The following is a 12,210-nucleotide window of genomic DNA, read 5'->3' as shown; positions in this document are numbered from 1 at the left end:
TATGTCAGTTCATGGGAGCGCTACTGGGCCCCCATTAGGCAACGGGGAAGCCGATCCACATGGGCCGGCAGCCACGATTGCCACCGGGCAACTGCGATTGCTCCCCATGGAGAGAGAACGACGGTCTGCTGTTGTAAACACAGCAGACCATTCTCTCAGGAATCAGCACAGAGCGCCTGTGATCCTCCTATTTAGAAACACAGGCCTCTGTGTTGATTCCACAAGTCCCTCCCCTATACAGTTAGAAAAAAAACCCTAGGCTCACACGTAACCCTTTGATCGCCCCTGGGTTAAACCCATCCCTGCCAGTGTCATTAGTACAGTGACAGTGCATATTTTTAGCACTGATTACTGTAGTAATGTCACTGGTCCCCCCAAAAGTGTCAAATGTCAGTTAGGGGTCCGATCTGTCCGCCGCAATGTCGCAGTCCCGTTAAAAATCGCAGATTGCCGCCATTACTAGTAAAAAAAAAAAAAAAAATTACATAAATCTATCCCCTAGAGAGGCTCTAACTTTTGCGCAAACCAATCAAAATACGCTTATTGGGATTGTTTTTTTTTTTTTTTTACCAAAAAGGTATATGTGGCAGAATACAAATTGGCCTAAAAAGGATGAAAAAATTAGATTTTTACATTTTTTTTTTTTATTGGGAATGTTATATAGCAGAATGTGAAAAATATTGTTTTTTTTTTGTTTCAGAGTTGTCGCTCTTTTTTTTGTTTATAGCGCAAAAAAATAAAAATTGCAGAGGTGATCAAATACCACCAAAAGAAAGCTCTATTTGTGGGAAAAAGGACATCAATTTTATGTGGATACATCATCACGCGACCGTGCAATTGTCCGTTAAATTGACGCAGTGCTGAATCACAAAAAATGGCCTGGTCATTAAGGGGGAAAAACCTTCCGGTCCTGAGGTGGTTAATATAAAAATACAGTCTAGAGAGTGGTAGCCCCCAGGCATTGTTTACAGGGGTACACAGATATAAACATACCAGGGGACCATATGTAACTCTGAGCCTCAGATTCTCCGGGGGGGGGGGAGGCTCAAGCGATGTACAATTCAGATCACAGTACATTGGGGCCATGAAGAAAATAGAGTTACAAGCGATGAAAAACATCCCTTGTGACAGCTTGAGCCTTGACTCGTCTTCTTTATGGAGAGATCTCTGGTCTATTACACCCCATATCTTTCCTCTGGCCTCCAATGCAGCTTATCAGACACAAAGCGGTCTGATTGGCTACTTCAGTGGCCGGTAAGAGGCCAGTAAACAAAGAACTGAAACCGGGAATGATGAAATCCTCGTCACTTCCAGTTTCTGATCTCACAGAGAAGGGAGGAACAACATTAGTTCCTCTCTCTCTGTGTGGTGGAAAGGATGCCGCCAGTCAGAAAAATCCTGATGGGAAGGGAGAGCCCGGAAAAGGCAGTAGCGGAAGGGGGAGGAAGCCTTTCTGCTGCCTGTAGAAGTTGCATAGCCACTGAAATCACTTTTACATAAAAGTACATCGCTAGCTGCAATTTGTGATCTGTCGGAATGTAGTGTGGATGGTGGGAGGAGAGCTGTCGGAGAATGTAGAGTGGATGGTGGAGGAGAGCTGTCGGACAATGTAGTGTGGATGGTGGGGGGAGAGCTGTCGGAGAATGTAGTGTGGATGGTGGGGGGAGAGCTGTCGGAGAATGTAGTGTGGGTGGTGGAAGAGAGCTGTCGGAGAATGTAGAGTGGATGGTGGAGGAGAGCTGTCGGAGAATGTAGTGTGGATGGTGGGGGAGAGCTGTCGGACAATGTAGTGTGGATGGTGGAGGAGAGCTGTTGGAGAATGTAGTGTGGATGGTGGGGGGAGAGCTGTATGAGAACGTAGTGTGGGGGTGGGGGAGGTGTCGGAGAATGTAGTCTGAACGGTAGGAGGAGAGCTGTCAGAGAATGTAGTGTAGATGGTGGGGGGGTGGGGGGGGGGAGCTGTCGGAGAATGTAGTGTGGATGGTGGAGGACAGCTGTCGGAGAATGTAGTGTGGATAGTGGGAAGAGAGCTGTCAGAGAATGTAGTGTGGATGGTGGGAGGAGAGCTGTCAGAGAATGTAGTGTGGATGGTGAGAGGAGAGCTTTCGGAGAATGTAGTGTGGATGGTGGAGGAGAGCTGTCGGAGAATGTAGTGTGGATTGTGGGAAGAGAGCTGCCGGAGAATGTAGTGTGAATAGTGGGACAAGAGCTTGTAGGAGAAAGTAGTGTGGATGGTGGGGGGAGAGCTGTCGGAGAATGTAGTGTGGATGATGGAGGAGAGCTGTAGGAGAATGTAATGTGGATGGTAGGAGGAGAGCTGTCGGAGAATGTAGTGTGGATGGTGGGGGAGAGCTGTCGGAGAATGTAGTGTGGATGGTGGAGGAGAGCTGTCGGAGAATGTAGTGTGGATGGTGGAGGAGAGCTATCGGAGAATGTAGTGTGGATGGTGGGGGAGAGCTGTCGGAAAATGTAGTGTGGATGGTGGAGAGCTGTCGGAGAATGTAGTGTGAATGGTGGGAGGAGAGCTGTCGGAGAATGTAGTGTGAATGGTGGGAGGAGAGCTGTCGGAGAATGTAGTGTGGATGGTGGAGGAGAGCTGTAGTAGAATGTAGTGTGGATGATAGGGGGAGAGGTGTCGGAGAATGTAGTGTGGATGGTGAAGGTGGGGGGGGGGGGGGGAGAGCTGTAGGAGAATATAGTGTAGATTGTGGGGGTGGGGGGGTTCTGTCAGAGAATGTAGTGTGGATGGTAGGAGGAGAGCAGGTTGTTGAAAGACCCCATTGGATTGATTTTGTAGTGCGTACTGTGGGAACTGAGCAGTATTGAAGCAGTCATGGAGGGATGTCTACTAGAAGACAGGAGGGTGTGTAGGAAGGATAGAGAGGGATGTCTATAAGAAGATGGGATGGTGTGTAGGAAGGCTAGGGAGGGATGTCTATCAGCAGATGGGAGGATGTGTACAAAGGCTGGGGATGGATGTCTATGAGAAGACAGGAGGGTTTGTAGGAAGGCTAGGGAGAGATACAGGTATCTATGAGAAGATAGGAGGGTGTGTAGGAAGGCTAGGGAGGAATGTCTATGAGAAGAAAGGAGGCGGTGTGTGAAGGCTAGGGAGGGATGTCTATGAGAAGACAGGGGGGTGTGTAGAAAGGCTAGGGAGGGATGTCTATCAGAAGACAGGAGCGTGTGTAGGAAGGCTAGGGAGGGATGTCTATGAGAAGAAGGGAGGGTGTGTAGGAAGGTTAGGGAGGAATGTCCATCAGAAGATGGGATGCTGTGTAGGAAGGCTAGGGAGGGATGTCTATGAGAAGACAGGAGGGTGTGTAGGAGGCTAGGGAGGGATGTCTATGAGAAGACGGGAGGGTGTGTAGGAAGGTTAGGGAGGAATGTCAACCAAAAGATGAGATGGTGTGTAGGAAGGCTAGGGAGGGATTTCTATCAGGAGATGGGAGAGTGTGTAGAAAGGCTAGAGAGGGATGTTCATCAGAAGATGGGATGGTGATGGTGAGTAGGAAGGCTAGGGAGGGATGTTTATGAGAAATATATATAGAAATATATTTTTTAAATATTTATTTATTTATTTATTTTTGAAAAGGTTAACTTATCCTTTAACCAGTTGCCGACCACCCACCGCAGACATACTGCGGCAGGGCGGCTCGGCTGCGCAACATCCCGTATATCTACATGATTTTGTGCATGCGGTCTCGGTTGCACGCATGCCCAAAATTTCGATCCCCACTATAGCTAACTGCCTGCCCATTTGTAGTACGGGCAGACAGCTATGCTGAGAGTCTGCAGGACACCTTCTGCTGACTGCAGGTGAAATGCTCTGCAGGCTCCAGGAAAAAAAAAATAAATGCAAAAATATATGCATTTATTTATTTTTAATTTATAGAAATATATTTTTTATATATTTATTTATTTTTGAAAAGGTTAACTTATCCTTTAACCAGTTGCCGACCACCCACCGCAGACATACTGCGGCAGGGCGGCTCGGCTGCGAAAAAAACCCGTATATCTACGTGATTTTGTGCATGCGGTCTTGGTGGCGCGCACGCGTCGCCGGAGCCGTGCTCCTGCTGTGGTTAGACACAGCGGGAGGCGGTCCGCGGGAGGAGCGGCGGCAATTGCAGCCGGCCTCACGCGATCGTCCGAGAAACTGACAGAAGACCCGCCAGCTCATGTAAACAAAGCAGGTGGGTCTTCTATCACACAGGCTGGGAGAGATCAGGAGTTTCAGCTAAGCTGAAACCCTGATCTCCCTGTGCCTGTCACAGAGCCCCCCCCGCAGTAAGTAAGCACAGTTAGGCATACATTAACCCCTTGATCACCCCCAGTGTTAACCCCTTCCCTGCCAGTGTCATTTATACAGTAACAGTGCATATTACTTAGCACTGATTACTGTAGTAATGTCACTGATCCCCAAAAATGTCAGTGTGGGGTCCGATCTGTCCACCGCAATGTCGCAGTCCCGCTCATAAAAGCAAAAAAAAAAAAAAAGTCCGAAAATCTATCCCGTAGTTTGTAAACGCTATAACTTTTGCGCAAACCAATTAAAATACGCTTTTCTGGGATTTTTATTTTTTTACCAAAATATGTAGCAGAATACGAATTGGCCTAAACTGATAAAAAAAAAAATGTATATATATCTTTTAATAGTTTTTTCTCATCTAACTGTTACCTGGTACTCCTGTAATTCTCATAATTTTCTTCATTTTCTTAACTGTTGTTACATGTACCAAGCAATGAGTCAGAAGTAACAAATAACTGTAAATGTTATTGTTGAAATTGTTAACTTAAAATTCCAATAAAAATTAATTAAAAAAAAAAACTGATAAAAAAAAAACTATCAAAATGTTGCTCTTCATTTTATTCCAGTGTGGATTTTGATCTTTGCTATAATCTGCTTGTGTAATCATGGATATAACATAGAGGAATGAATGTGGCAGCAGTGGGCAAAATGCTGAAACAAAATGTAGACTGCAGTGTTTAAATTGACCACAAGATGGTGCTCTGAAATAAAAAATGCACAGACAGGAAGTGATGTAGGGTAGAGGCCGGAAGTGATTTATGGTAGGGACAGGAAGTGATGTAGAATACAAACAGGAAGTTCCAGGTGAAAGGTGAGTTGGAAGGACATAAAGAGGAAACATGGCTGGAACCGGTAGAGCAGAGGAGGTAATACGATTTTGTTAATATTTACACCCAATAACCCCCCTATTATGGCTGTCCTCTTCCTCTATAGTCACTGTGATGCCTTTTAACTCCAGTAGATGTTTCCAGAGACGTTTATACATGATTATAATATGTACTCCAATATATCCTAAATATAGAGCCATTTACCCAACTATTCATGCGGAGCCTCTGGTTTATAGACCGGATACATCCTAAATATAGAACCATTTATCCAACTGTCCATCCAGAGCCTCTGGTTTATAGACCGGATACATCCTAAATATAGAACCATTTATCCAACTGTCCATCCAGAGCCTCTGGTTTATAGACCAGATACATCCTAAATATAGAACCATTTATCCAACTGTCCATCCAGAGCCTCTGGTTTATAGACCAGATACATCCTAAATATAGAACCATTTATCCAACTGTCCACCCAGAGCCTCTGGTTTATAGACCGGATACATCCTAAATATAAAACCATTTATCCAACTGTCCATCCAGAGCCTCTGGTTTATAGACGGGATACATCCTAAATATAGAACCATTTATCCAACTGTCCACCCAGAGCCTCTGGTTTATAGACGGGATACATCCTAAATATAGAACCATTTATCCAACTGTCCATCCAGAGCCTCTGTGTTTACCCGCACAGGGATGCGTAGGTGTGAATCCCCATACAGGCAGTCCCAGTCATGTTAGTTGGGACACAACAGCATTTAAAAATGAATCTCTACTTGTTTATGAGTTATAATGATCAGTAAGTGCATTCTACAATCTGTCTACAGAAATCAGAGTCTTGTATGGATCACACGATCACATCAGCGAGGATGGAGGAGGACTCGAGTCCCATGACCGAGAAGATAATAGACCTCACTCTGGAGATCATCTGCCTGCTGACGGGAGAGGTGAGGAGGATTCTGGGAGGTCACATGACATCACTCTTATCTCTAATAATAAAACACAGACCTGAGGTGAGGGGGATTCTGGAAGGTCATTTAACGTTTTGATTGCTCTTTGAATGCAGAGTTTTCCTCCAGTGAAGTCCGGTGACCATTTATCCATTAGAGTGCCTTCACCTCCCTCCTTGAAGCTCAAGAGGAAGAATCGCAAGAAGATTCTAGAAGTCACCAAGAAGATCACTGAGCTGCTGATTGGAGAGGTGAGCGGTGCCGGGAATTCTGGGACATTATCCAATAACAGACAAGGGATGGTGATTGTATCATTGTGTGTGTCAGGTTCCTGTAAGAGTCGGTTCACACTGAGGCGACACGACTCCTTTCTACTTCGGGGGCGACTTGCAGGGACTTCACATAATGGAAGTCTATGCAAGTCGCTCCGAAATAGTACAGGACCCTTTTTCTAAGTCGGAGCGACTTGTGTCGCTCCTATTAGAACGGGTCCTGTAGCGGTCAATGGACAGCGAGGGAGCGCGACTTGTCAGCCTAGTGTGAACCGGCTCTAAGACAGTAATCGTGAACCTTGTCGCCCCAGATGTTTTGGGATTACATTTCCCATGATGCTCATGCACTCTGTAGTGTAGTTGAGCATCATGGGAAATGTAGTTCCAAAACATCTGGGGTGCCAAGGTTCACCATCACTGCTATAAGGTGTCAGGATTTCACTGTCTATTTCTCTATAAAGGAACGGAAGTATTTAGAAGAACACAAGGATCTCTACAAGGACGTCATGATGGAGAATCAGCCGCCCCTCACATCACCGGGTAAGAGGAGACTTTATTGTAAAGGAGAGAGCAGTACGGAGGATCCACCTAGATCCTCCATCATCTGATAAACACATAGAAACAATGTATTCAGTCAGTGTGTGTGTTTCCTACAGATGGATCCAGTAATGGGAACCCACCAGAGAGATGTCCCCGTCCTCCGTATTCCCAGGATTCCAAAAAGGAAGATCCTCACCATCATCGGGTAGATGGATCTAGTAAGAGAAAGCCACCAGAGAAAAGTCCTGGTCCTCTGTATTCCCAGGATTCGGCACAGACAGATCGCACCATCCCCCACCATCATCAGGTAGGTGGCCTCGTGTATAGAAGTGGTTCTGAACGTTGTGAGAGGACATTCCTCTATGCATTCTCTTGTTTTAATGTTTTAAGCCGTTTCTTCCCCGTACCCCTCCTTCACTATTTAGAGTTCAGTGCTTGTTTATGGCTGGGGATGTAGGGGGTTATACTTCCCGTAAACCCGGTCCATAACTCTGCATTTGACATGTCCACCACTGAAGAGTGAGGGGAGCACCATTCGTCAGGGGAGTGTAGGAACGTACGATAAGGTGCTTCTCTTCTCACCTAGAATAAACAAGCTGTTATCTCTGGACCAGAAGGTTTTACACACCCCCCCCCCCCCCCCACCCCAATAAGAAAAAAATCCCAATAAGTGTATATTGATTACCCACTTTAGCCCCGGAGGATTTGCCCCTTTAATGACCAGGCCATTTTTTGCGATTCGGCACTGCGTTAATTTAACGGACAATTGCGCGGTCGTTTGACGCTGTACCCAAATAACATTGATGTCCTGTTTTTTCCCACAAATAGAGCTTTCTTTTGGTGGTATTTGACCACCTGTGCGATTTTTTTTTTTTTTTTTTTTTTTTTTTGCGCCATAAACAAAGAGCGACGATTCTGGAAAAAATTTTTTTTTTAACATGTTAGGCCAATTTTTTTCTGCTGCATATTTTTGGTACCAAAAAATCGCAATAAGCGTACTTTGATTGTTTTCCGCAAAAATTATTGCGTCTACAAACTACGGAAAGATTTATGTCATTTTTATTTTTCATTTGTTTTTTTACTAGTAATGCCTGGGAGCTCCTCTGGTACAGAGACTGATGTGACTGTGGGGGAGGGGACATTAGAGTGTAAGCTCCTCTGGTACAGAGACTGATGTGACTGTGGGGGAGGGGACATTAGAGTGTAAGCTCCTCTGGTGCAGAGACTGATGTGACTGTGGGGGAGGGGACATTAGAGTGTAAGCTCCTCTGGTACAGAGACTGATGTGACTGTGGAGGAGGGGACATTAGAGTGTAAGCTCCTCTGGTACAGAGACTGATGTGACTGTGGGGGAGGGGACATTAGAGTGTAAGCTCCTCTGGTACAGAGACTGATGTGACTGTGGGGGAGGGGATATTAGAGTGTAAGCTCCTCTGGTACAGAGACTGATGTGACTGTGGGGGAGGGGACATTAGAGTGTAAGCTCCTCTGGTACAGAGACTGATGTGACTGTGGGGGAGGGGACATTAGAGTGTAAGCTCCTCTGGTACAGAGACTGATGTGACTGTGGGGGAGGGGACATTAGAGTGTAAGCTCCTCTGGTACAGAGACTGATGTGACTGTGGGGGAGGGGACATTAGAGTGTAAGCTCCTCTGGTACAGAGACTGATGTGACTGTGGGGGAGGGGACATTAGAGTGTAAGCTCCTCTGGTGCAGAGACTGATGTGACTGTGGGGGAGGGGACATTAGAGTGTAAGCTCCTCTGGTACAGAGACTGATGTGACTGTGGAGGAGGGGACATTAGAGTGTAAGCTCCTCTGGTACAGAGACTGATGTGACTGTGGGGGAGGGGACATTAGAGTGTAAGCTCCTCTGGTACAGAGACTGATGTGACTGTGGGGGAGGGGATATTAGAGTGTAAGCTCCTCTGGTACAGAGACTGATGTGACTGTGGGGGAGGGGACATTAGAGTGTAAGCTCCTCTGGTACAGAGACTGATGTGACTGTGGGGGAGGGGACATTAGAGTGTAAGCTCCTCTGGTACAGAGACTGATGTGACTGTGGGGGAGGGGACATTAGAGTGTAAGCTCCTCTGGTACAGAGACTGATGTGACTGTGGGGGAGGGGACTTTAGAGTGTAAGCTCCTCTGGTACAGAGACTGATGTGACTGTCGGGGAGGGGACATTAGAGTGTAAGCTCCTCTGGTCCAGAGACTGATGTGACTGTGGGGGAGGGGACATTAGAGTGTAAGCTCCTCTGGTACAGAGACTGATGTGACTGTGGGGGAGGGGACATTAGAGTGTAAGCTCCTCTGGTACAGAGACTGATGTGACTGTGGGGGGAGGGGACATTAGAGTGTAAGCTCCTCTGGTACAAAGGCTGATGTGACTGTGGGGGAGGGACATTAGAGTGTAAGCTCCTCTGGTACAGAGACTGATGTGACTGTGGGGGAGGGGACATTAGAGTGTAAGCTCCTCTGGTACAGAGACTGAGGTGACTGTGGGGCGGGGGGGGAGGGGACATTAGAGTGTAAGCTCCTCTGGTACAGAGACTGATGTGATTGGCTCGGTGATCTCTGTACAGCACTGCGGTATATGTCGGAGCTATATAAATGTATAATAATAATAATGTGTGACTGTGGGGGAGGGGACATTAGAGTGTAAGCTCCTCTGGTACAGAGACTGATGTGACTGTGGGGGAGGGGACATTAGAGTGTAAGCTCCTCTGGTACAGAGACTGATGTGACTGTGGGGGAGGGGACATTAGAGTGTAAGCTCCTCTGGTACAGAGACTGATGTGATTGGCTCAGTGATCTCTGTACAGCACTGCGGTATATATCAGAGCTATATAAATGTATAATAACGCTGTACCCAAATAAAATTGGTGTCCTTTTTTTTTTCCCCCAAATAGAGCTTTCTTTTGGTGGTATTTAATCACCTGTGTGATTTTATTTTTTTTTGCCCTATAAACAAAAAAAGAGCAACAATTCTGAAAAAAAACAATATTTCTCTTACGTCCTCCGACAGTCGTCGCCCCTCATACAGTCTTCACCAATGGGTATTGACTTCCTCTCCACAGGAGTAGCTAGGCATAAGACTTGTTAAAAACAAAAGCATTTAACATAGACACACCCATGGGGGCTGTCCCACTGGTCAATACCCCCCCTGCAATCAGCCATCCCAACTCAGTTTGTCTTCTGCCTAGCGTTAGGAGTAGTTAGGCTTCCCTGTGCTGGGGCTCCAGTCTCAGCCTTCTAATCTTTTCTTTGCTTTTTCTTTGGTTTACTAGCTGTTTATTTTGTCAGCTTTAGTTTAGTCGGATCTTCGGATGAAGATGGATTTTGCAGAGCTGGGAATCGGACTGGCCGCCCTGGCTCTCCAGGGCAGAGGGTCAGATGGATCCCCAGCCCGCCATCGAGCGTTCAGCCGTGGTTCGCCCTGGCACTAAGAACGACCCATCCCTGTTCGCAGCAGGGATGCAGCCTGTGAGGTGGCTACCTCACTGGACACATCTGCGGTTCAGTGCTGCAGTGTCCTGCGTTTTGGCTGACGGCATTTCCTGTCATCTGAGGACAGAGGATTACCGTTTAATAGAGGCACCCCACGCCGTCCGGTACAGGTAAGTACTTTCTGTGTGGGGCCTCTGTCTGAGGTGGCAGTCCTGTGTTGCTGTGTGTTCCCTCATGTCTGTGCGTTTGTGGGGCTCCCTGATGCGATCCCTGCGGGGGTCTTTTTTATTGCACGGCTGGCGCTGTGTGGGTTTGGGGGCCCCTCTCCTGTGTCACTTCGGTGTGTGCGGCGGCCGCTGCGGGCAAAAAACGCGCGGTCCGCCATTTTGGGTGTGGGCAGCATGTCTGTCTTCACTGTGGGCTTTAACAGCTTGCTATGTAGTGGTTTTGGCGCCATCTTGTGTGTGGCAGAACGATCGTTCCGAGCACATGTCGGCGGCCATCTAGCCGAAGCCTCCCATTCCTTCCTATGGGCAGCCATTTTCCCTTAGCCCTGCAGCATGTAGTTCAGCCTCTGGTGACTTCACTTCCTTTTCCTCTGGAGCAGCGATCGGTGTGGTAACACTCTGTGGGGCTCTGCAGACTGTCCTTTCCATATTTACTCTGTTTTATCCTTTCTGGCTCAGTTTTGTCCCTTTTGGGGGTCTGTGTACACAGTATATATAGCGGTGGGCTGCGTGATCCGCAGCGCTCTTAAAGGGCCAGTACCTTTCACATTGTGTTTTTTCTGCAATGGAATCTCAGGACAGCAAATTCCCCCCAGCCTTGGTGGGGGACCCCAGTTCTGCTGAACCCCCCGTTCTACCTAATTTGGCCGCTGTGGTGGTGACTTTAGTGTCCAAAATGGAGGTGCTGATGGCTGAACGGGCTACTAGAAAAAGGCCTAGGATATCTTTCTCTTCTGATTCAGATGGTGATGTGGCTGCTGTGGGTGGCATGTCCTTTTCAGGGTCTCGCTCGTCCCTGGACCTGCTGGGGTCTGAGGGGGAGGCGGAGGTGGAGGGGGTAGATGATTCTCCCCTGGGGTCGCCTGAAGAACACGCAGCTATGGATGCGTTGATTTCTTATGTAAAAGAAACATTACATTTGGAGGATGAGCCCAATCCTCCAGGCATTGTCCTCTCTTGGTACACATAGGACCTGTAAGTCGGCGCAGGTTTTTCCCTGCCCCGCTGAGTTTCATCACACGGTGAATGAACAATGGCGCAGTTTGAAACGCCCCTTCACGGTGTCTAAACTATTTCAACTGCTCTACCCCTTTGCGCCTTCTACGGATTTGCGCTGGTGTGTGGCTCCCCAGGTGGATCACACTGTGGCCGTGTTAAACAAGGCTACTTTGGTTCCCACTGAGGATACCCCGGTGTTCCAGGATCCTACGGACAGGAGGTTGGAGTCTATGGCCCGCCATGCCTACATGGTGGCAGGTTCCATGCTCAAACCTATTTTCGCTTCTGTCATGGTGGCTCAGGCGGTGGCGGATTGGACTAAGGTGCTTAGACGCACACTAGTGTCTGAGTCTGCCCCACCTACTACGCTGTACATGGTGGACCAAATTCATCAAGGGGTCGTGTATTTGTGCGATGCGGCCTTGAATGAGGCCCCTTTGGCTGCGCGCCTGTTTAGTGTCGCGGTTCTTAACCGTCGACTGATCTGGCTGAACAGCTGGTCGGCTGACCAGACGTCACGGAAAAGGGTGGCTGATTTTCCCTATGCAGGGTCTCGCCTTTTTGGCGAGGCTTTGGATACTTTTGTGAAAGGAGTCACTGGGGGCAAAAGCACTCTGCTGCCCCAGAATCCAAAGA

General features: G+C 47.7%; 2 protein-coding genes across 2 annotated transcripts in view; both read left to right on the top strand.

Annotated features, from left to right (window-relative positions):
- The window catches only part of LOC309564405 (uncharacterized protein), a 338,567-nt gene that overhangs the window by 248,401 nt on the left and 77,956 nt on the right, over positions 1–12,210 (top strand).
- The window catches only part of LOC309563421 (uncharacterized protein), a gene marked incomplete at its 5' end in the record, with an annotated part of 31,814 nt that overhangs the window by 14,278 nt on the left and 5,326 nt on the right, over positions 1–12,210 (top strand). The window contains 2 exons of the mRNA XM_082267818.1: positions 5,964–6,083; positions 7,071–7,205. Coding sequence (XP_082123944.1) covers positions 5,964–6,083; positions 7,071–7,205 — 255 coding nt within the window. The remainder of the gene's footprint in view (positions 1–5,963; positions 6,084–7,070; positions 7,206–12,210) is intronic.

Source organism: Pelophylax lessonae (genome assembly GCF_965119305.1).
Source record: "Pelophylax lessonae genome assembly, chromosome: 9".
Classification (NCBI taxonomy): Eukaryota; Metazoa; Chordata; class Amphibia; order Anura; family Ranidae; genus Pelophylax; species Pelophylax lessonae.
The sequence above is the reverse complement of the archived record's forward strand: the minus strand, read 5'-3'. Positions and strand labels throughout refer to the sequence as shown.